The sequence below is a fragment of the Brassica napus genome, chromosome A3 (genome assembly GCF_020379485.1).
Source record: "Brassica napus cultivar Da-Ae chromosome A3, Da-Ae, whole genome shotgun sequence".
Classification (NCBI taxonomy): domain Eukaryota; kingdom Viridiplantae; phylum Streptophyta; class Magnoliopsida; order Brassicales; family Brassicaceae; genus Brassica; species Brassica napus.
Window position 1 is genome coordinate 86855 of NC_063436.1, and position 19695 is coordinate 106549.

Below are 19695 nucleotides of genomic sequence, written 5' to 3' on the forward strand. Positions count from 1 at the left end.
TACTATTCAGCTGAGCGGCAGCACAATCAAGTGGTTATATTTATAATCGTATAAATTGGGCCTGAAATGTTGGGCCATAGCGAATAATAAAAAGGGCCAAATTAAAGATGGAATATAATTGGTCTGACACAGCTTTCCCGAAAAGAAGACTGGGGATCGATCGAGTGAGTGATAGAGAGTGAAACAAACAAACAAACAAAAAAGAAGAAGAAGAGAAGATGCCGTGCCTTAACATCTCCACCAACGTTAGCCTCGACGGCGTCGATACCTCTTCCATCCTCTCCGAAGCTACCTCTTCCGTCGCCAAAATCATCGGCAAGCCTGAGAACGTATTCTCTTCCCCCCCCTGATTTAAACCTGCTCCATCCTCGTTTGGGGATCTAGGGATTGTTTATTGTTATTATCATTTGATTGAGTAATAATTTTAGCCAGTGATATTTTAGCCAGTGATATTTGCCCCTTGATCTGCTCGCCTCGCCTCGCCTCATGACTGTCTCTAGTGTTCATTTGTCTCAGATAAATATGTTAAAATTGGATTTGGGGTTTTTCTTTGTGTTTTATCTATAGGGTGAATACTTGGCTATTCCTCACCTTTTATTTATATTTCTCGTTGGATCATTTTTGTTTTCGAACAAGTTGCTTTCTCTTTGCTTGTTTTTTTTTTTCTTGTTGAATTTAATTGCATTTTTTTTCATGGTAATTTGGGCAGTATGTGATGATTGTGTTGAAAGGATCAGTGCCTATGGCATTTGGTGGCACCGAGGACCCTGCCGCTTATGGTGAACTTGTCTCCATCGGTGGCCTTAACCCCGATGTCAACAAGCAGCTCAGCGCTGCGGTCTCCGCCATCCTTGAGACCAAGCTCTCTGTTCCCAAGTCTCGCTTCTTCCTCAAGTTTTACGACACCAAGGCAAGCCTTTTCCCTCTCTCTCTCGGTTTGATGCACTTTAAACATAACATAATGATCCACATGTCTTTTTTGATTGATTTCGTTTTCACGCATCTATGGTTCTCGTTTTCATTCGTCCATGTTTATCTATCTCTCTAGGCCCATCAAAGTCAAGAATATGCACAATGTTTACATGCTTTACACCAGCAGTACTAGATCATGATTGAATAGAGAACAGAAAAATCTTGTGTAAGTTCATCATAAGACAGACCACTAACTTTCTTTCTACTCTTAAAAAAAAAGCCATATCAAGTTAGTTCATTCGTTGCAACCATTTCCGAAAGTCTACACCCCACATCTTTTTTTGTCTGTTTTGAGTTATTCGTAAGGGTCATACAGCCCCCGAGCATTCATCATGTTGATTGTTTGTTTATTATCCCCATAGGCCATCTTGAAAGGTCACTTCTTTTCTCGTCTGGTTACTTTGTGCAGGGGTCCTTCTTTGGTTGGAACGGATCGACTTTCTAGGTTTCGTCGCAGGAAATAAGTTAATGTGATCGATCGCCAATGTATGAACGTGTGTGATATTATTAGAATTCAAGCTTCTCTCATCGTCAACTACCTTTGAACTATTTACTGTTGTAAACTTATCGTAACGTTTGTTGGAATTGCATTCAGAGAGAAGCACATTTAATGTTTTATGATGATGCTACAGCTCATCTTCAAATATAATTGAGATGATCTGATCATATTTTAATTTTTGTTGAGTAAAATCGGATATCAGGATTCTGATAAAATGTTCTTAAAGGAGATTATTAGTGATGTCATGATGTGGGATAGAAGAAGATTGACGGATTAATTTACCCACGGCATTGGTTGAATGGTTGATAATATATATCGTTTTGAATAGCTTTTAATATTATAGAACATTTTGGTAAACGAAACTTCGTATCAGTGGAACTTTTCTGGTGAAAATGCGCTAAGTAATGAAGATGCATGATACATAACTAAAAAAATATGGATTATCTGTGAGATGAAGCAACAGAAATGAAAGTTGAAAAACGCGTAAGGAACTGTCTATAAATAAATGCGTAACACAACAACGCGTGTAGGTAAAAAATAGTCTGGATGATCTGTAACTTCTTCTTCTTCATCCTACCTTCAGATCAACTCCTTTACATACCCGATATCCGATCATAATCCCTGAAGAAGAAGAAGAAATCTGGAATGGTGTCGTCAGATTCTCATGTGCTTCCGGTTTCCACCACCACCAGTCAGCCCCCAACCTTAACCGAATCGCAACCTCCAGCCGTCCGTGCATTTATGAACCGCTTCACCGAAACGGTCCGTGATGGTCTGTCACGTAGCCGTCCATGGTCCGAGCTCCTCGATCGATCCGCCTTCGCCAAGCCGGACTCTCTTTCCGAGGCAGCCTCGCGACTCCGGAAGAATTCCTCTTATTTCAGGGCGAATTACGTCTGCATCGTATCTCTGATCCTCGCTTTCTCTCTTGTCGCCCATCCATTCTCTCTCGTCCTCCTCGTCTGCCTCGCCGCTTCTTGGCTCTTCCTCTACCTCTTCCGTCCAGTCGATCGACCTCTCATCCTCTTCGGCCGATCTTTCTCTGACCTCGAAACTCTCGGGGCCCTTATCCTCTCCACAATCGCAGTCATCTTCTTCACCAGCGTTGGATCTGTACTCATATCTGCCCTCTTGGTCGGAATAGCGACGGTCTGCGTTCATGGTGCCTTCAGATCTCCTAATGATCTCTTCCTTGACGAGCAAGATCCTGCCGCCGCCGGTTTCCTCTCTTTCATCGGTGTCCCTACTACGTCTTCCGCCGTATAGTGTGACCAGAATCTAATAGTTTTTTTTTGTGTGTGTATCGAATTCGACTGTGAAGAATGAAGATTGTTGTTAATATGATTTCTTTGTGAACCCTTCGCCATTGTTACACTGTAATTTCTTCACTCAGCAGATTTTTTTAAATGAATTTTAAAAGCCAAGTCAGCAAATAATAGTAACCACTTCCATATAGCACACTCGTGCTGTTTTGATCTCCTTAAAACGCCCTGCATTTCACTTGTTCAAACTTGGAACGTTACGTCGTTTCCTCTCCAAAGCGCTGCGTAGTAATATTGGGCCAAACAATGACATAATTGGTCTAGTACGACAATCTCTGATATACCCGTTTCGGTAGAATAAAGCCCAAAGTTAAAATTACGAGTCTCATATTCTCGGCCCATAAGCTTTTTTACTTTTTTCGCGCCGTTCCGAAATCTTTTGATTTTGCGAAACACTAAAAAAAAAAAAAAATTCCGCAATCCTTTCTTCAGAATGATCCGATCCATAGGGAGGAGGATAATACTTAATCATCCAGTTAATTAGCTCTTCGGCAGGCTGAATCAGTCGAAAAGAGGATTCGAGAGGCCAGCACTGAAGAAATGTCGACGTGGAGGTTATTACCCGATTCAAGCGGCGATTGTTTCCGGTGGGAAGTCGCAGGCCGGATTCTCCAGTCGGACTCGGAAGATTATGCTATTGAATCCACAGCTCCTCTACCTTCTATGAACGATCTCTTGCTCCAAGGTTTTTGGTTAATTGTTGTGAATTTGTTTTGTCATGTGTGAGGGCGCGCTGAGATTAATTGTTTTGATGAAGGATGGTCGAATCTTAAACAAGGGGATGAAGCGATTTTGAGGACTGGGCTGGGGAACTCTGTAGCTCTAAAAGCCAAATCTATTTTAGAAGATGGACATCATCATCATCATCCAGGCACCTCAGCATATTCTTACACAACTTTGATTCGCTAGGCTAAATCCACCCTGATGATTATCTTCTCTTTAATTTTCTGCATCTCTTGTTCGTTTCATTCATTTGGTGTGATTTGTTTAGAGATGTTTAAAGAGGATTACAGATTATAAGCTTCAGATTGCCAACCCCTTACTGACATGGGTTTTGAAAATTGTTAGATTTGCACAACATAGGAGGCTCTAGTCTCCAAGTGGATTCAGCTGCAACTTTGCCTATGTTCAGGACCGCCTCAGGACGTTCTGTCCCATTGAAAGACTCCTCCATTGCCAAAGCTCTTTCTATTCTTGGCACTCACTCAGGTTTCCATTCAACTTCTACCTTATTTCTTTGTGGTTAGTATTTTTGCACATTTTCTTGAGTTCGTTTGTTATCAGCTGCTACTTTGTTAAAGGAATGAATGACTATTAGAAATGACAGTTTCTTCTACAGTTGATATGTTACTAAGCTTCTATTTGATTTGTGTAGATAACGTTCCTCTCAGGGAGAGTGGGTTTGGTGATCCCAACTCTTTTTTCCAGACAGCATCTAACAAGAAGGTTTTTGTATCTTCTGCCGGTCTGTCAAGAGCCAACGCATTGTTAGGACTCGAAGCAGATGATTTTAATGGATTTAACCACGTGAAGCGGTCCAATTCTTCCCACCAGAAACGTGGGTGCTCTGAGTTAAAAACTCATGCTACAGGGGTTCAGCATCATTCAGAAATTCCAGGACAATACGAGTGCCATGTATTTGAGAAGATAGCAGATAATTTATATACATCTGCAGTTGTACCGCCAACAATGTTTCAGACTGCTGGTGGAAAAACGTTGTCAGTATCAGTTCAGGCATTGAAACGTGCCAGAAACCTTCTCGGAGACCCTGAGTCGGGGACTCTCTTTGATGATGTAGCAGCAGGTGATCAGTTTGCTACACCACAGAAAGTTCAAAGGTTAGGTGATACTGCTATAAAAAATAGAAATGCCAACACTGGTTATAATGCTTATGAAGGAAAGACAAGCAACAAGCATACGGCAACTAGTTTTGTATCTCCTCTTCGGTCATCTTCAAAGCAGTTCAGATCAGCCAAATTGGAGGATCTAGCTTCAGGGGGTAATTTGATCAAGAAATTTGACGCGGCTGTTGATGAAACAGACTGTGCTCTGAATACTACTAAAGTTGCTACACATGGAGTATCATATAACAGACCTTTGGCATCAAATATGGCAGTGAATAATGCCAAGGCAAACGGCTTCATTCCAATAGCTAAACAATTTGGCCAGCCACTTGTTGATATAACAAATCGCAGTGCAAACAATAAACAAGACAGTACCCAAAAGAAAAGACTGGGAAAGACAATCTCCGTTTCTCCTTTTAAAAGGCCAAGGAATTCCTCCTTCAAAACTCCTTTAAAGAAAAATGCTCAGCATGCTTTAAGTGGTAAAAGTTTCAGGAAACTTCATATCATGTTTATTTTTTTGTGTACTTTATTTGCTTGGCTCTTATGATTTATTGTGTCTTGTCTATGATCAGGTTTGTCTATCGTATCTTCTGATACACTTAATTCCAAAAAGGTGCTTTCTACAAGATATCCAGAAAGGTCTCCAAGAGTATATATCAAGGATTATTTTCGAATGCATCCAACAGTTACGACTAAGGTATAAATCTTTTATCCCTTTCACGTCATCTTGAGCTATATATACCTTTTTGTTTTTCGATCACTCAAACTATATTGCGGGCTGGTTTTAGATGAACTATGTGCCAGACCATGTCAGAAGAATCAAATCAAGTAATGCAGATAAATATGTATTCCGTGATGAGTCTTCCTCGAATATGGTTGGAGCTGAAACTTTTTTCCAAATTTTGGCTGAGTCTGGTGCTTCCCTACAACAAGCATCTAGAAAGTAATTTATCCGTCCCTTGAAATCTTTATAGTTTCCCATCATATTGCTATATTATATCAGAGATGTTTTGTGAACATTCTACAGTGTCTCGCATGTGATTTTCATTTTTTAGATAGACAGTACCAATAATTTCTATACCTATTAATCTGTCACTATATATGTGCACTAGGTGGATCATTAATCACTACAGATGGATCGTCTGGAAACTTGCATGCTACGAGACGTGCTACCCACTCATATGTAGAGGAAATTTTCTGACTATCACCAATGTTCTCGAAGAACTGAAATACAGGTTTCTCAATCGTTCAACACAGCTCGTTGTCTTTTGAGCTCATGCGAAATCTAACATGGTTAATCTACCTACGTAGATATGAGCGAGAGGTCAATCATGGTCACTGCTCTGCAATCAAGAAGATTCTGAGTGGTGACGCTCCAGCTTCTTCAATGATGGTGCTCTACATATCAGCTATTTATCCAAAGACGGATAATGATTCTCAGGAAGCACTTGGTTCTGGTAGTGGCAGCAATGTGAAAGTAGAGCTCAGTGATGGGTGGTATGAAATTACTATTGTTGTTTGGATACCAGTTTTCTTGTCTCATTTCCTCATGATTTTTTTTTAGAATCACAGGTACTCTATGAATGCTGCCCTGGATGTCAGCCTGACAAAGCAGCTGAACGCTGGAAAATTGTTTGTTGGACAGAAGCTTCGAGTAAGTTATTTTCCTGCAAGGTTTATATATGTAGTTTGGCGATACACATTTTTTTTTTGTTAGATCACTGACTTACAGCATGCATACGTTCTTATTTCCTATCTGAAGATCCTTGGGGCAGGACTGTCTGGCTGGGCTACACCAACATCACCTCTTGAGGTTTTTAGACTTTTAGAATTTTTATTTGAGCTTCTGAAACTTTAGCATGTTGGTTGCTTCATGATTTCATCCAACCGAACTTTCAGGCAGTGATTTCAAATACGATTTGTTTGCTGTTGAATATTAATGGGACGTACAGAGCTCACTGGGCGGACCGACTAGGATTCTGTAAGTAGCTTTGTGATGTGGACCTCACTACATCCTCTAAGCTATTTTTTTTCGTAGTGACTGTGCTTTCGTATTGTTTTCTTTATATTGACTGATTATATTCTCTTCTTCAAGGTAAAGAAGTTGGTGTTCCTCTGGCCTTCAACTGTATCAAGGGCAATGGGGGTCCAGTGCCTAAAACGTTAGCTGGAATCACACGAATATACCCTATCCTGTACAAGGAAAGGTCAATATAAATGTGTACCTTTTAACGCAATGCAACTTGGTCCCTTGTATACTTCTGGTAAAAACTTATTTGCTCGGCATATTCAGGTTAGGTGAAAGGAAGTCAATTATTCGATCAGAGAGAATGGAAAGTAGAATGACTGAGTTGCATAACCAGAGGCAAGTTTCCATTTAAACTTTACTGGGCAGTTATTTAACAATTTTGGCACATGCATCTCTTGTATAGTGTCATGAGTAATCCACAAAAGCTGGAAAGGTTCTTTACATACAGAATTTTAGGTTCGAAGTGGCATTTTTTAAGGACATACAAACAATATTTGTATATAATAGAAAATCTTCTGAGCTTTTGAATACGGATAGATTGACCTATTACTCTAATCAACTGGCTTTGTTGCTTAACCAACACGAGCTTAATATTTCAGTTCCTCTGATCTCTACCTGTTTATTTTTTCTGTTCGCTGTAGGCGCTCAGCTCTTGTTGAGGGTCTTATGTGTGAGTACGAGAGAGGAGTAAATGGTGTCCACAGCCAGAACGACACTGACAGTGAGGAAGGAGCAAAGGTCTTTAAGCTGTTAGAGACTGCTTCTGAACCTGAACTCCTAATGGCAGAAATGAGTCTGGAGCAGTTGACATCTTTCACTACATATAAATCAAAATTTGAGGTAGAATATTGTTTGTCTTTTCTTACTAGATCGTTAAGCGCCAAATTAATTAACAGTTTTAGTTTCTAAACCACAGGCAGCCAAACAAATACAGATGGAAAAATCAGTGGCAAAAGCTCTGGAAGAAGCTGGCTTAAGTGAAAGGGATGTCACCCCAGTCATGAGGATTAGGCTTGTTGGACTGACGAGTTTAAGTTATGAAGGAGAACACAATCCAAAAGAAGGCATAGTAACCATCTGGAATCCAACGGAGAGACAGGTACATTGAAATGCGTATAGCTGAAAAATTCATGCACGTGTTATAAGTTTACGCACAAATGAGCATAGATATAAGGTTGAGTTCCAATCATAAGCTTGTCAGGGTTGCTGTGAACCTTGTATGGACTGAAAGTTCATATCAGAAAACCGTGACCATCAATGAATAAACGAGTATCATCCATTAGGTTGAGCAATTTTTGTACTTGAGATTTCTTTTCTTTTTTTTCATTTTCTACTACTATTGTGACAGAGAACCGAGTTGACAGAGGGGAAAATATACATAGTGAAAGGGCTAGTACCGACGATATCAGACTCGGAAACACTTTACTTACATGCCAGAGGGTCTAGCTCAAGATGGGAGCCTTTGTCTCCAAAAGCTTCTTCAAGTTTTCAGTAAGTTGTTATTGTGGACTTTCTTTTGTACGCATACCTGAATCTATCTCTCATATTGTATCTCCCTCTGTTGCTTCAGGCCCTTTTTCAACCCCCGTAAACCCATTTCTTTGTCAAATTTTGGTGGAATTCCTCTTTCAAGGTTAATCTCATTCCAAGCTTCTTTTTTTTATGTACACTCTTTACCAGACTCTCACTTTGCTAATCTATGTACACTAACAACATATCTGATAATTATTGTTTCAGTGAATTTGATATCGCTGCGTACGTTGTATATGTTGGAAATGTATACACGGATGTTGAGCAAAAGAAGCAGTGGGTGTTTGTGACAGATGGATCTACTCAACGCTCACGTTCAGGGGAAATCTCAAACAGTCTTCTTGCTATAAGCTTCAGTACCCCATCCATGGATGACTTGCCCACTCCCCACATCAGCCATAGTCTTGTCGGATCCGTGGTATTGTACAATTTAAAAATCTTCTCACTGAGACAGAGAGAAATAATTTTGTAAGTGTTTTGTCTTATATGTTTGGCAGGTAGGATTTTGCAACCTAATAAAAAGAGCAAAGGATGCGAAAAACGATATGTGGGTTGGAGAGGCAACAGAGAACTCAGTGTATTCCATAAACGCAGAAGCTGCTTACTCCTCTCACCTCAAAACCAGCAGTTCCCATATCCAAACTTGGGCAAAGCTCTCTTCTTCCAACTCGGTTCGTTCTCTTCTTGTACCTCTATCTATATTTATTTATCTTCTTCTTTTTTTGGCTCGGCAATTGGTTTTTCTGCCAGGTTTTGGTTGGTTCACAAATGTTTTGGTATTTTCAGATTACTTGGTTTACTGGTTTTTGTTTTGCTTTAATTAAATTGTCAGGTAACCTATAAACTTAGGCAGAGAGTTCTATTTATAATCGGTGCTTCAACATGCTCAAGGTGAATAATTATTACATGTATCTCTTTCTTCTCTTGACAATTTTCTTGTTCGTAAGTGTTAAGTTGTCTACCGCTGCTGCTTGCTTATTTTGTTCATTAATAACCCATCTTTGCTTAGTGTTACCTGTCCAAATTATCACGGAAATTTGACCTGATGTTTGCATTATATTTTCAAAACACAATGTACACAACTCTGAAGCTTGAATGCTACAATTACATAATCCGGAATCGAAAGATTGTGTGTTATAGAAAACGAAAACATATCATTTAGACAAAAATAAACTAGCTCGCAAGGGAGGAATTCGTAACGATCACAAAAAATGGAAAAGCAATTGATTCCAGACATCAGGAACACCAGGTACACACCAATGAATGCAATCTGAATAGGACGCAGGATTTTTCAACCTGTCATCGTTTAGAGGTTCCCAGAATTTCCGGTACACAGAGGGATGACCATCTTTACGATACTCAGACAACTGTGTGATGTTGATAACTGAGACCTTTGGTCCCAATCCCCTCAACACTCTCTCCACCATCCTCATTGTCGGAATATCCGACCCACTACCCCAGTAAGTCTCTTCCTCTATCGGCTTCTTCTCCCCGTAGCAGTTTCCCTCGCTTCCCGGGTTCCACTCTCGGCTCCTGTTAACAACAAACAGAGTGAGTGAAATTTTGATTTGTTAAGAGAAGATAATGAGAGATAAATATTTTGATTGCTATACCATTGATGTGTAGGAGACATTGTAACGAAGAAGACCCGCTTAGTGTTTGGATCGACATTGTTGGAAATCCAATGAGCCCACGCATTCATAGCCATTTCCATTCCCTCGGCGCCATTCACCTCCTCGCATGATCCTTTTTCTTCGCTGCTCCATCTTTAGTTCGAATATACGCATATGAGTTCAAGTACCAAAACAGACGATGCCGACAATGATGTCTACATGTATATACTACTTACTGGATCTTGACAGGACCTTGCCTCCACCACAAGTATGTGTTGAAGATTAGGATATCAGCATGTTGCCACTTTGAAGCATGTTTGAGAACTGAATCTGGTCGGATGATCCGTTCATCCAGCCTGTGATTGACCGGGTCATCAGAGTTGGATTCGACGAGCAATGGAGCCCACAGAAATTCCACCGTGGCATTGTAATCCTGCAGAGTGATCGATCAGTCGCACCAAAAACGGAGGTAGTTTTGAAGTGTTTTATTATAAAAAGAAGTAGTTAATATTACCTCAGCCCTGAAGATGGTGAGGTGAGCGTTAGGAGACATGGATTGCTTGTCACGCGGGATAACAGACTGTAAGAGACAGACCATAGAGATCCATTGGCCTCTGTTTAAAGAGTCTCCAACAAACATCAATCTCTTTCCCCTCAGCATCTCCCACATCTCGGTCACATTCCACCTTTTCAAGTTGCAGGGGGGATGAGGTTGCCATCTCCAGTGTTGATACTCCAAATCAGGCCTGCCATGCTTCTGGCAAGCAAGCTGGTCAGACATGTAGGGGCAGTCAGATTCCTTGTGTAGTGGGTAGGAGGAAGAAGAATTATCAAAGACCCATTTCCCAGAGAAGACATCACATATCTCCTCCTTTGCAGCAGCAGCAACAAAGTCAGATCCTTGACCACTCATATGGTCAACCCATCCGATTTTCTTGCCACTGTACTCATTCGTCGAGTTGCATCGGCTGTATCTATCCAAAACCTCTGCCATAGTTTTTTTATATATTAAACAGAATCAGGCCAATTCGTAAGGGTTGATAGGATTAAACAAACACATAGAATGAACTAGAAAGTAGGAATCAGTTCAATTGAGAGTACCGAGATTATTGGGAGGAGGAAGATTGGGGTGGACGAAAGAAGTAAAGGTGGAAGTTTGTGGGAGATCTTGCTCGCGAATAGTGTTGTGATGGAGGTGGATCTGCTGGATGCTACGCTCGTTGTAGAGGACCATAAAGGTGACGGCGAGTGCGAGCATGAAGAGTAGACCAGCTAGTGGAAGCCGGCTCTTCTTCCTGCTCCATCTCTGCGACATCTCACAGCCCCAAAGTAGATGATGAAGAAGAAAGAAGAAGTCTTCTTCCTTGTTTTTATTTAAAATTCCCAAAATTGGTTTACTTCACGTTCTCGTCACAAGTCACAACTCACTCGGGTGGTATCTTTTGTATTCAATCCCTCCTCCTCCACCGACCTCTCTCTCTCTCTCTCTTCTTTACTGCTTGTGCTTTGATTGATTTGAGCTCATTTATTTATAACACTATTCATATTTTATTTGGAGGAATCAGTTGCTTTTTGTAAACGCGCATCAACTGCGAGTGAGTTATCAACATTAATCTAGTAGTAATTACCAATGTTCCCCCTTTTTTGGGGTGGTAATTCAACCATATGTCTTATCATAGTAAATTCTCAATTCCTAATCTTAACTCACTCTTTGGTTATCTACCTTAATATGCTCTCTTTTCTTTTTTGGGTCTTACTCTATATGATCTTTGTATGCGTATACTAAATAGTCTAATTCTAATGGGATATGTTTCCAGCTACAAAGAATATTTACAGTTTCTATCCTTTTTTTGATCAACCGTTTCTATCCAAACTTCGTTAAATGATTATTAAAACCTGATCATTTTTGGGGTTTGCACAATGTAGAGTCATGGAATTTGTTTTACACAAAACCAAGAATATTCATCTTCTTCAATTTGATTCATGCAGCACAAGTTAATTCTTTCAAATCAATAACACCATCATGCAAACCCATAAAAAGCTTGAAACTTCATAATTGAATTGATAACAGATGAAAATATATCAGCAAGATGGAGTTAGAATTTATCAACTCGAACGCCATCTCTAAGAACCTCATAAGCATCTCGGTTTCTGCTCTTCTTCATCCCCGCAGTGAAATACACCTTTGATGAGTCCGCAGAGATGCTTGTGACTTTCACCCATATCATCACTTTTGTCTTCATCCCTTCCACCTCACTTAGCTTCCCTTTCTCCAGATATCCCGTTACTGTTGTGGTGAATTTGAGGACGGATGAATCCTTGTACCCAACTTCGCAGACTGATGGAATCAGCACCGTCAGTTTCTTGGTCTGTTCATCGAACTCGTAGTTTGTAGCATCGCGTGGGAAGATACCCACAGGCAAATCATATTCTTTCAGCAACTCAGGCAACGGCTTCTGCATTGTTCCTGGTGAATTAATTAAGAAGAGAATCCAGTAACCGTACGTGTTATTTATTTCTCTAACCTTATTTTTGTTGTAATATTATGTGGTGGATCATATATTATGGAATAATTGTCAAAGACTCAAGACAAGATACCTTTGAATTTGTTGACCAACCATTTTGCTCCTCCTTCGATGCTCGTTGATATCGACTGGTAGGAGAAAAACAAAAACAAAAAAAACAAGAATGTCATATGACTATATGAGCATGGCAATGAGAATCATCATATTAAGATAAGAAAAACATTATAGAAAAGAAAAAAAAATTGAGAATCACACAAATGCATGGCCTCAACATTTGTTCAACTGCATGAGGCATACTAGAGCTACGATATATTTTCATATGATGAAGAGATCATGCTGCATGCATATACGAAAATTCATAGAGTCCGAAAGATGATTTATCAAGATCGATCAAGATACCGCACACAAGCAGCAAAAAACCTTGGACCCTCTAATTATAAAGGGGGTTGATAAGACGTAAGATATATGAAAACGTACGTTGATATCGTCACCAACAGAGTCAAATTGCTTGTTCGCCTTCTGACCTAACCAGTAGGATCCAACCTTGTTGAACATCTGATCCATTGCAAAGACAGATTCCTTTTTCAGAGATCAAACAAGGGAAGCAGTGAGACTTCTTTTTCTTAACAGAAGAGACGACAAAGAAGAAGAAGCTCTTATCTTCTCTTTTCTTGTCTCTTCTATAGGGGGAATGAAGGAAGGAACAAAGGTTGTGTACCACTCCGTCTCGCCTTCGCCTCGTTGGATTTTTTTTTTAATTGTTCTGTAACTATATCCAGCAAGCCAATTGATATATGACACGTAGTAAATGAGCAGAACCCACCTGTACGTGACTTTTATCGAAACAGCAAGTACGAAAATAAATACATCATCCGATCCAGATTGTCATTGAATTAGGGAGAATTGCATCCAACATCAATCAAACAAATTATAATTTATCCACTAACTAAAAACCCTGTTTTTTCAATATACACTGTACACATTATAGATTATTGCCATATTACCCTTGCAATCAACCGGTGAAACCTACTAACAAAAATAATTAAAAAAAATATAAAAAACTTTTAGCCACATCTTCTAATCAATCACAACCACCTCCACGTCTCTACTCCACCACCTCTTTCCAGTGTTTCTCTTTCTTCTTCAGATTATCAAAAAAATCATACATTTTCTACTGTCACATAATTCTTCTCTTTCAATACTTCACCAAAAGAACAATCAATTGTTCTAAAGAAGAGACAACAATGAAGTCATAGACGGTGAGCACACACAACAACTCTTTCATTTTTTTTTTTTTTAAAAATCAATTGATTCTCACAATCATACTTTTGTTTGCATACTCTGTTTTCTTTTCTGTTTTTGTTTTAAAGATCCAGTGGTGAAGAACAGACAAGAACAGACAGCGATGAAAGCATAGACAGTAAGCACACACAAAAAAAATTTCTTTTTTTTCCTTAAATCAATTGATTCTCACAATCATGATTTTGTTTACATACTCTGTTTTCGTTTCTGATTTTGTTTTACAGATCTAGAGGTGAAGAACAACGACGGCGAATCGGTTAAAGCATCATCGTGTCGGGAAAAAGAGAAGAGATGAAGATGATCTCTATATGGTGGTGAACGAAATGAATGTGTATCAGCCTGTCTAAAAAAAGAAGAATTGAAGAAGATGAATTCGTCGTCTATACTATATTTGGTGAAATGAATAGTATAGTATATATTTTTAAGTACAACTACTTATGTACGGTTACCATACTATTTGAGACATATTTCTATACTACTCCTTAAAAAAGTAATAATATGTCATGTTTTTAATTTTGATAGGTCTCTTCTTTGTCAATTTGTGTGATTGATTGTAATATGAAATTCATTTTTCGAGTGTTGGAAAAATTTGATTATTTGGAACATTCGTACTATACTACTTAGACTATATGGAATATAAGATATGCAATATGCTAACCAAGTAAATGTGATTTCAAGTGTTAAATATTGGAAAACAATGTATAGATTGTATTTGGGTTTATAGGTTCCTGCCTAGGGTTTAGATTTACTAAGTAAAGGTTTGTGTATAGTAAACCATATTATATACATTCTATTTGGGTTTATACTTCCTTGATTAGGGTTTAGCTTAATCTATTTATTTAGGTTTAGGGTATATTTGGATTAGGGTTTAGTGACTAGAATGTAAGGTTTAGTATTTAGAAGGTGAGGGGGTATGGTTGGGGTGAGCATTAACTTCTTTCATGCAATCATAGATATTTTATAGTTTCACCAATATGTACTATGTTATTTATTTTGTTCCATTCTATTTGGATTTTGCGTTTATATTTGGGTTTAGGGTTTATATTTGAATTAGGGTTTAGTGATTAGAGTTTAGGGTTTAGATTTACTAAGTAAAGGCTTGGGTATAGTAAACCATATTATATATATTCTATTTGGGTTTATATTTTCTTGATTAGGGTTTAGCTTAATCTATTTATTTCAAGTAAATGTGCTTTCAAGTGTTTAATATTGGAAAACAATTTATAGATTGTATTTGGGTTTATAGGTTCCTGCCTAGGGTTTAGATTTACTAAGTAAAGATTTGGGTATAGTAAACCATACTATATAAATCTTAAACTCAAATAACTAATTATCCTTTCTTTATTTATCAGTGGTGTGTCTTGTATAGTTTTCAATAGAGGTTTGAGTGAGATATAATAGTACATGCGTAACCAAGATAGAATAGTATACACGCAATCTGGTAAGCATTAAATTCTTCATGCATTAATCTTCTTTTATTTCTGTTTATTAATGTGGTAAAAAATTAAAGTGACGTGGTTCATTTTTCTTTCGTAAGTTATGCAAATGTCACATAAATTGTGGGCCACATAAGTTGGTGTCAACATCACTCTTTATCATTTGTCACCGATAAATACACATATTTCACATGGACGACGTGGACTTAATTTTTTCCCTTCACCTGCTACTTGTAAGACAGAGGGTTATAACCGGATGAAAGGAGACACATTTGTTACTTCCCTAATTATGTCAAAATCATTGACCTGCACTTAATTAAACTACCAAACTTAGATATCTCGCAAATTCTCCCTTGAATTAGTGTGTGTTCTCTATTTTTTTTTTTTGATCAATGTGTGTGTTCTCTATAAATTTTGCATTATATCTTTTTCCATTTCCCCTATTACTATTGCTCCCATTTACTTTTATTTCTTTTATGTTTGAATCCCTTCCAAGACACAGTAACATCCAAACAATATATATATAAAAAATTATAGGATATTCCTTTTTAAGTTTTTGTCACAAATATAGCTACCAATGAAAAAAATAAGTTTTATAAACAAATAGACTTATGGTTTAGAGTTAATGGGTTGGGTTTTGGAGATAGAGTTTCAAATTTTAAAAATGACAATTCTCTCAAATAGACTTTTTAAATTTTTTGTCACAAAAATAGACCTCAAAAACTAAAATGACCAAAATAGCATTTTTTTTATTTTGAAAATTTTAATTTTTTTTAAATTTGAAATCTTATTTCCTAAACCCCACTCTTCAACTCTAAACCCTAAACTTAAACCTTAAACCATAAACCCTAAACCCCACTCCTTTAACTCTAAACTCTAATGTCTAGATTAATTATCCCTAGGAGTATAAGTGTATATTTATTTATTTTGACAAAATATTTAAATCTATTTTGGTCATTTTTATTTTTAAGATCTATATTTGTGAAAAAACCTTTTTAGGCCTATCCTAAGGAATTTTTCTTTAAAAAAAATATTAAAAATTTCAAAATAAAATTGAGTTATTTTGGTTATTTTCTTTATTCAGAGCTATTTTTGTGACAAAAACTTAAAAATAGTTATTTGAGAGAATTGCACATATAATATTATATATTTTTGATCAAACAATATATATAGATATATAGATAGGGAAATATGACTTTGTTGGTGTATAAAATGACAACTTAAGATTGATCTTCTCAATAGTTGTCGTGTGTTAGCTAAATTGTGAGTATTTTCTACAGAAACTTCAGCTTTTTTTTATGAAATAACGTGGAAAATATCAAAGTCCCAACATTTTAGAGCCTACCTTTCTCTTTGCGAGTGACAGAGTCAGGAACCGATCAAAATCTGTGGAAATATCAAAGCCAAGAATATAAAACCAAACCCAATTCTTATCTTTTTAGACCTTTACATAAACTTTTCCTCTGGCTAGCCTAACATCGAAGCTTAACAAATCTGATATTATTAAATTCACTAAAAAAGAAAAAAGGAGAAATTTTGGTTTTTGTCGAAAGCATGACTAGTGAGGTCCACGTTGTACTTATACCAACGTGTAATTGTCTCAGATAAAGACAGGAAACTATATGGGACTTTTAAATTTCACACACGCTTTGGTTCAGATTGTTCCTTACTCGCTTCTCTTATACAGTATGATGTACGAAGTAAAGGGAGGGGGGTTGTTACCTCTTTCTCGATAATATAAAGACCACATAATGGTCTAGATGGCTTTGGAACATTCTACCTCAATGACTCATGGCTCTAGTAATTTCAGATATAATTTTAAAATATATTTTTTAAAATATATAATCTATTAGCCGAAAAGATAAATACTTCAATCTCTACCCCATTTCCTACGAGTAGATATGCATCATAGAATGTTACACGTTTGACGTCGTTGTACACGTTATCATACTTTTCTTTCTTTTGGTCAACACAATTGTATTTGATATTTATCTCCAACTCCAAATAGATGAACTAGAATTTATTTACACACATTATACATACACATTTATCTGATTTATGAGATATTATTATAAAATTAGTTCCAAAAATGAAAGGGCTCTGGAGGGGAGAGAGCGAGTAGGAAATGGAAGTGTGGCAACGCGAGAGTGGGGGAGACGAAATGGTAAAAAGAAAAAAGATTCGGAGGGACAAAAGAGAAAGCAGACAAACTTTAATCTGATAAGAGAGAGATGCTAACGTGGAATCGAATATCCTCACGTTCACACTATCCCATTGGATGATGCACGAGGCCGCCACACGCCCCTACATCTGGTCTTATCTACGCCCTCCACGTGGATCATGATCCAACGGTGACCACACGCCATTTCCCTCTTATTTAAGCCCCACTTCTCCTCCTCTCTTATCATCATCATCAACAGCAGCAGCCATAAACCTAAACACCTTTCCCATTCCAATAGAAAAGAAAACCTTATGGCCTCCAAGGCGCTCTCTTCTTTCACGGCTAAGCCCGCTGTGTCACTGCTCCCCCATGGCGTCTCCTCCTCTGCCTCTCCGTCTGTTACGTCTCTGAGCTTCTCAAGGCATACTGGCGGCAGAGGAGTGGTGGTTGCGTCCTCAACGGTAGACACAAACAATATGCCGATGACAGGAGTGGTGTTCCAGCCGTTCGAGGAGGTGAAGAAAGCCGATCTGGCCATTCCAATCACATCTAATGCCTCCCTCGCTCGCCAGAGGTATGCCGACTCTTGCGAGGCTGCCATTAACGAGCAAATCAAGTAAGCATCCTTTCTTCTTTTCCTGTTTAAATGTTGTTACGACAAGATTAGATATTAACAGAGGTTGATATTTGGACAGTGTGGAATACAACGTGTCGTATGTTTACCATTCAATGTACGCCTACTTCGACAGAGACAACGTTGCTCTCATGGGTCTTGCCAAGTAACTTTTTCTTACTACTACTACTACTGCCTTTCAATCTTAATCTAACTAAAGCAAAAATTTAATAATATGATAAACTTGGTTTCAGATTTTTCAAGGAATCAAGTGATGAAGAAAGAGAGCACGCTGAGAAGTTTATGGAGTACCAGGTTTCCCTCTCTTTTTTTCTTCTTCTTCTTCTAGATGTTGAAAGAATAGTGATTGATGTTAATATATATGGTTTATGTATATGTGTATAGAACAAAAGAGGAGGAAGAGTGACACTCCACCCTATCGTCTCCCCTATCTCTGATTTTGAACATGCTGAAAAAGGAGATGCCTTATATGGTATATATATTTTCTATATTTATACAACAAAAAAAATACTAACATTCTTGATTAAGTGTGTACACAGATTTGAAATGGTCTTATACTAATCTATATTACTTTCAGCAATGGAGTTGGCCCTGTCTCTGGAGAAACTGACCAACGAGAAGCTTCTAAACCTTCACAGAGTATGTTCCCAAAACTTATCCATCTAAAGTCAATCAAATAGGGCAGTCACTAATCTTAAAATAATTAAAAAAAAACAGGTGGCATCAGAGAACAATGACCCACAGTTAGCTGATTTTGTTGAGAGTGAGTTTCTTGGAGAGCAGGTGAGCTTTCTTTTGTTTGTTTTCTTAACTAGTGACTTGAAACTAGTACCCACTTTTTAAAACCCTTTTTTTTCTCCCCCCCTTAGATTGAAGCAATCAAGAAGATCTCAGACTTCATCACCCAGCTAAGGATGGTTGGCAAAGGACACGGTACGCTGTTTGATCTAAACAGCCCCTATATTCAGTTTGATTTTCACTAGGACTAGAATTTCAGTAGTAAGTTTTTTAGAAAAGCTTACTAAATTTTTATGTGTCTTTTGCAGGAGTTTGGCACTTCGACCAGATGCTTCTGAACTAGACTGGGAAATTCACTTTATGCTCTGGGAGATTAAAAGAGAAGTAAACCGAAGAAGATTGATTCTGTAAAAGTTTCTAGAGTACTGGAAGTTATTATTGGAGCAAAATAAGATTGTAGTAGTAATAATAGTAAGCTTTTGTGTGTTAAGATGATGTTTTTTTTGTAATAATTTCCTAAGTTTAATCTATGAAGAAGGTTTTTTTTTGTTTCATATTCATGTTCTGACTATATATATATGAACAAACGGAGACTTGAGTCTCTGATTAATAGGTAGAAAAACACTGTAATTAAACGCAGTGCTGAAATCCAAAAGATTAAAACAGAATAAGGAACCTGTGGGGATGAAGAATATGAAGCCTGATCACTAAAGTGGGATAACTGAAAGGCAAACAAAGAAGAGTTAAAAAGGAAAGATCTTTGAATTGAGACTTAACATAAGTGTGGTACAAGTTGTTTAAATTTCCAAACACTATGCTTGATCCAGAGCTAGTATCTGATGCTCTCTTAGATTTTATCCTGAACACTAGACTAGACAGTCTTTTTAAAAAGAATATATTACGAAACAAAGAAAATTACCTCTCTCTGTTTCCACAATTTTTCTGGATTATGGAATACATGAAAAGTAGCATGATGTATGAAGAAAACACCACACTAAGCTATCAATTGAGAGATTATAAAATAAGATTCTTCAGACCACTAAGCAGGCATTATTAAGTAAAAGAGCAGGAATCAGAATTTTGTTAT

At 37.8% G+C, this 19695-nt stretch overlaps 6 protein-coding genes across 8 annotated transcripts; 4 read left to right on the forward strand and 2 right to left on the reverse strand.

Moving 5' to 3' along the window:
- Nucleotides 1–111: 111 nt before the first annotated feature.
- LOC106427174 (macrophage migration inhibitory factor homolog) lies at nt 112–1590 on the forward strand. 3 transcript variants are annotated; one of them, XM_048767809.1, is made up of 4 exons: nt 112–329; nt 710–910; nt 1049–1138; nt 1382–1590. In XM_048767809.1, exons 1-3 carry the CDS (start codon nt 219–221, stop codon nt 1103–1105), a joined length of 369 nt encoding a protein of 122 aa, XP_048623766.1. In that variant the 5' UTR covers nt 112–218; the 3' UTR covers nt 1106–1138; nt 1382–1590. The 3 variants fall into 3 exon arrangements, with proteins under 3 accessions (XP_048623766.1, XP_013723383.2, XP_013723378.1); XM_013867929.2 differs by lacking the exon at nt 1049–1138 and having other exon boundaries at nt 1335–1590; XM_013867924.3 differs by lacking the exon at nt 1049–1138.
- A 265-nt stretch (nt 1591–1855) lies between these two features.
- On the forward strand, nt 1856–2859 carry LOC106427192 (PRA1 family protein B5-like). Its single transcript, XM_013867933.3, has one exon. The coding sequence runs from the start codon at nt 2117–2119 to the stop codon at nt 2735–2737; it is 621 nt and encodes a 206-aa protein (XP_013723387.2). The 5' UTR covers nt 1856–2116; the 3' UTR covers nt 2738–2859.
- Nucleotides 2860–3248: 389 nt separating this feature from the next.
- LOC106427200 (protein BREAST CANCER SUSCEPTIBILITY 2 homolog B) lies at nt 3249–9019 on the forward strand. Its single transcript, XM_048767817.1, is given in 20 exon segments — nt 3249–3478; nt 3551–3664; nt 3862–4002; nt 4169–5119; nt 5213–5337; nt 5429–5583; nt 5753–5875; nt 5952–6137; nt 6213–6294; nt 6403–6453; nt 6540–6621; nt 6736–6847; nt 6934–7005; nt 7311–7509; nt 7586–7768; nt 8018–8160; nt 8240–8302; nt 8407–8617; nt 8697–8912; nt 8915–9019. Coding segments are annotated over 20 exon segments (3459 nt in total). The 5' UTR covers nt 3249–3333.
- Nucleotides 9020–9223: 204 nt separating this feature from the next.
- Nucleotides 9224–11535, reverse strand: LOC106427210 (protein trichome birefringence-like 35). The gene is made up of 5 exons (XM_048767795.1): nt 10914–11535; nt 10327–10799; nt 10049–10245; nt 9813–9965; nt 9224–9732 (listed from the first exon to the last, which is right to left on the reverse strand). Exons 1-5 carry the CDS (start codon nt 11125–11127, stop codon nt 9402–9404), a joined length of 1368 nt encoding a protein of 455 aa, XP_048623752.1. The 5' UTR covers nt 11128–11535; the 3' UTR covers nt 9224–9401.
- Nucleotides 11536–11769: 234 nt separating this feature from the next.
- Nucleotides 11770–13114, reverse strand: BNAA03G00250D (uncharacterized protein At5g01610). Its single transcript, XM_013884569.3, has 3 exons — nt 12815–13114; nt 12411–12465; nt 11770–12279 (listed from the first exon to the last, which is right to left on the reverse strand). Exons 1-3 carry the CDS (start codon nt 12899–12901, stop codon nt 11909–11911), a joined length of 513 nt encoding a protein of 170 aa, XP_013740023.2. The 5' UTR covers nt 12902–13114; the 3' UTR covers nt 11770–11908.
- Nucleotides 13115–17051: 3937 nt separating this feature from the next.
- On the forward strand, nt 17052–19162 carry LOC106427233 (ferritin-1, chloroplastic-like). Its single transcript, XM_013867968.3, has 8 exons — nt 17052–17852; nt 17932–18015; nt 18104–18164; nt 18255–18342; nt 18448–18509; nt 18588–18653; nt 18740–18803; nt 18917–19162. The coding sequence occupies exons 1-8, from the start codon at nt 17548–17550 to the stop codon at nt 18949–18951; spliced, it is 765 nt and encodes a 254-aa protein (XP_013723422.2). The 5' UTR covers nt 17052–17547; the 3' UTR covers nt 18952–19162.
- Nucleotides 19163–19695: the final 533 nt, after the last annotated feature.

What these genes read in the sequence shown, in the direction of transcription:
- LOC106427174 (XM_013867929.2), top strand. Translation starts at nt 219, where the DNA reads ATGCCGTGCCTTAACATCTCCACCAACGTTAGCCTCGACGGCGTCGAT. An exon ending in TCATCGGCAAGCCTGAGAAC is followed by an intron (nt 330 to 709) that starts GTATTCTCTTCC and finishes TAATTTGGGCAG; the next exon opens with TATGTGATGATTGTGTTGAA. An exon ending in TCAAGTTTTACGACACCAAG is followed by an intron (nt 911 to 1,334) that starts GCAAGCCTTTTC and finishes TTATCCCCATAG; the next exon opens with GCCATCTTGAAAGGTCACTT.
- LOC106427192 (XM_013867933.3), top strand. Translation starts at nt 2,117, where the DNA reads ATGGTGTCGTCAGATTCTCATGTGCTTCCGGTTTCCACCACCACCAGT.
- LOC106427210 (XM_048767795.1), bottom strand. Translation starts at nt 11,127, where the DNA reads ATGTCGCAGAGATGGAGCAGGAAGAAGAGCCGGCTTCCACTAGCTGGT. An exon ending in CAAGGTCCTGTCAAGATCCA is followed by an intron (nt 9,966 to 10,048) that starts GTAAGTAGTATA and finishes TTCGAACTAAAG; the next exon opens with ATGGAGCAGCGAAGAAAAAG. An exon ending in ATGTCTCCTACACATCAATG is followed by an intron (nt 9,733 to 9,812) that starts GTATAGCAATCA and finishes TGTTGTTAACAG; the next exon opens with GAGCCGAGAGTGGAACCCGG.
- BNAA03G00250D (XM_013884569.3), bottom strand. Translation starts at nt 12,901, where the DNA reads ATGGATCAGATGTTCAACAAGGTTGGATCCTACTGGTTAGGTCAGAAG. An exon ending in CTGTTGGTGACGATATCAAC is followed by an intron (nt 12,466 to 12,814) that starts GTACGTTTTCAT and finishes TTCTCCTACCAG; the next exon opens with TCGATATCAACGAGCATCGA. An exon ending in GTTGGTCAACAAATTCAAAG is followed by an intron (nt 12,280 to 12,410) that starts GTATCTTGTCTT and finishes TTAATTCACCAG; the next exon opens with GAACAATGCAGAAGCCGTTG.
- LOC106427233 (XM_013867968.3), top strand. Translation starts at nt 17,548, where the DNA reads ATGGCCTCCAAGGCGCTCTCTTCTTTCACGGCTAAGCCCGCTGTGTCA. An exon ending in AGCTTCTAAACCTTCACAGA is followed by an intron (nt 18,510 to 18,587) that starts GTATGTTCCCAA and finishes AAAAAAAAACAG; the next exon opens with GTGGCATCAGAGAACAATGA. An exon ending in GTGAGTTTCTTGGAGAGCAG is followed by an intron (nt 18,654 to 18,739) that starts GTGAGCTTTCTT and finishes TCCCCCCCTTAG; the next exon opens with ATTGAAGCAATCAAGAAGAT.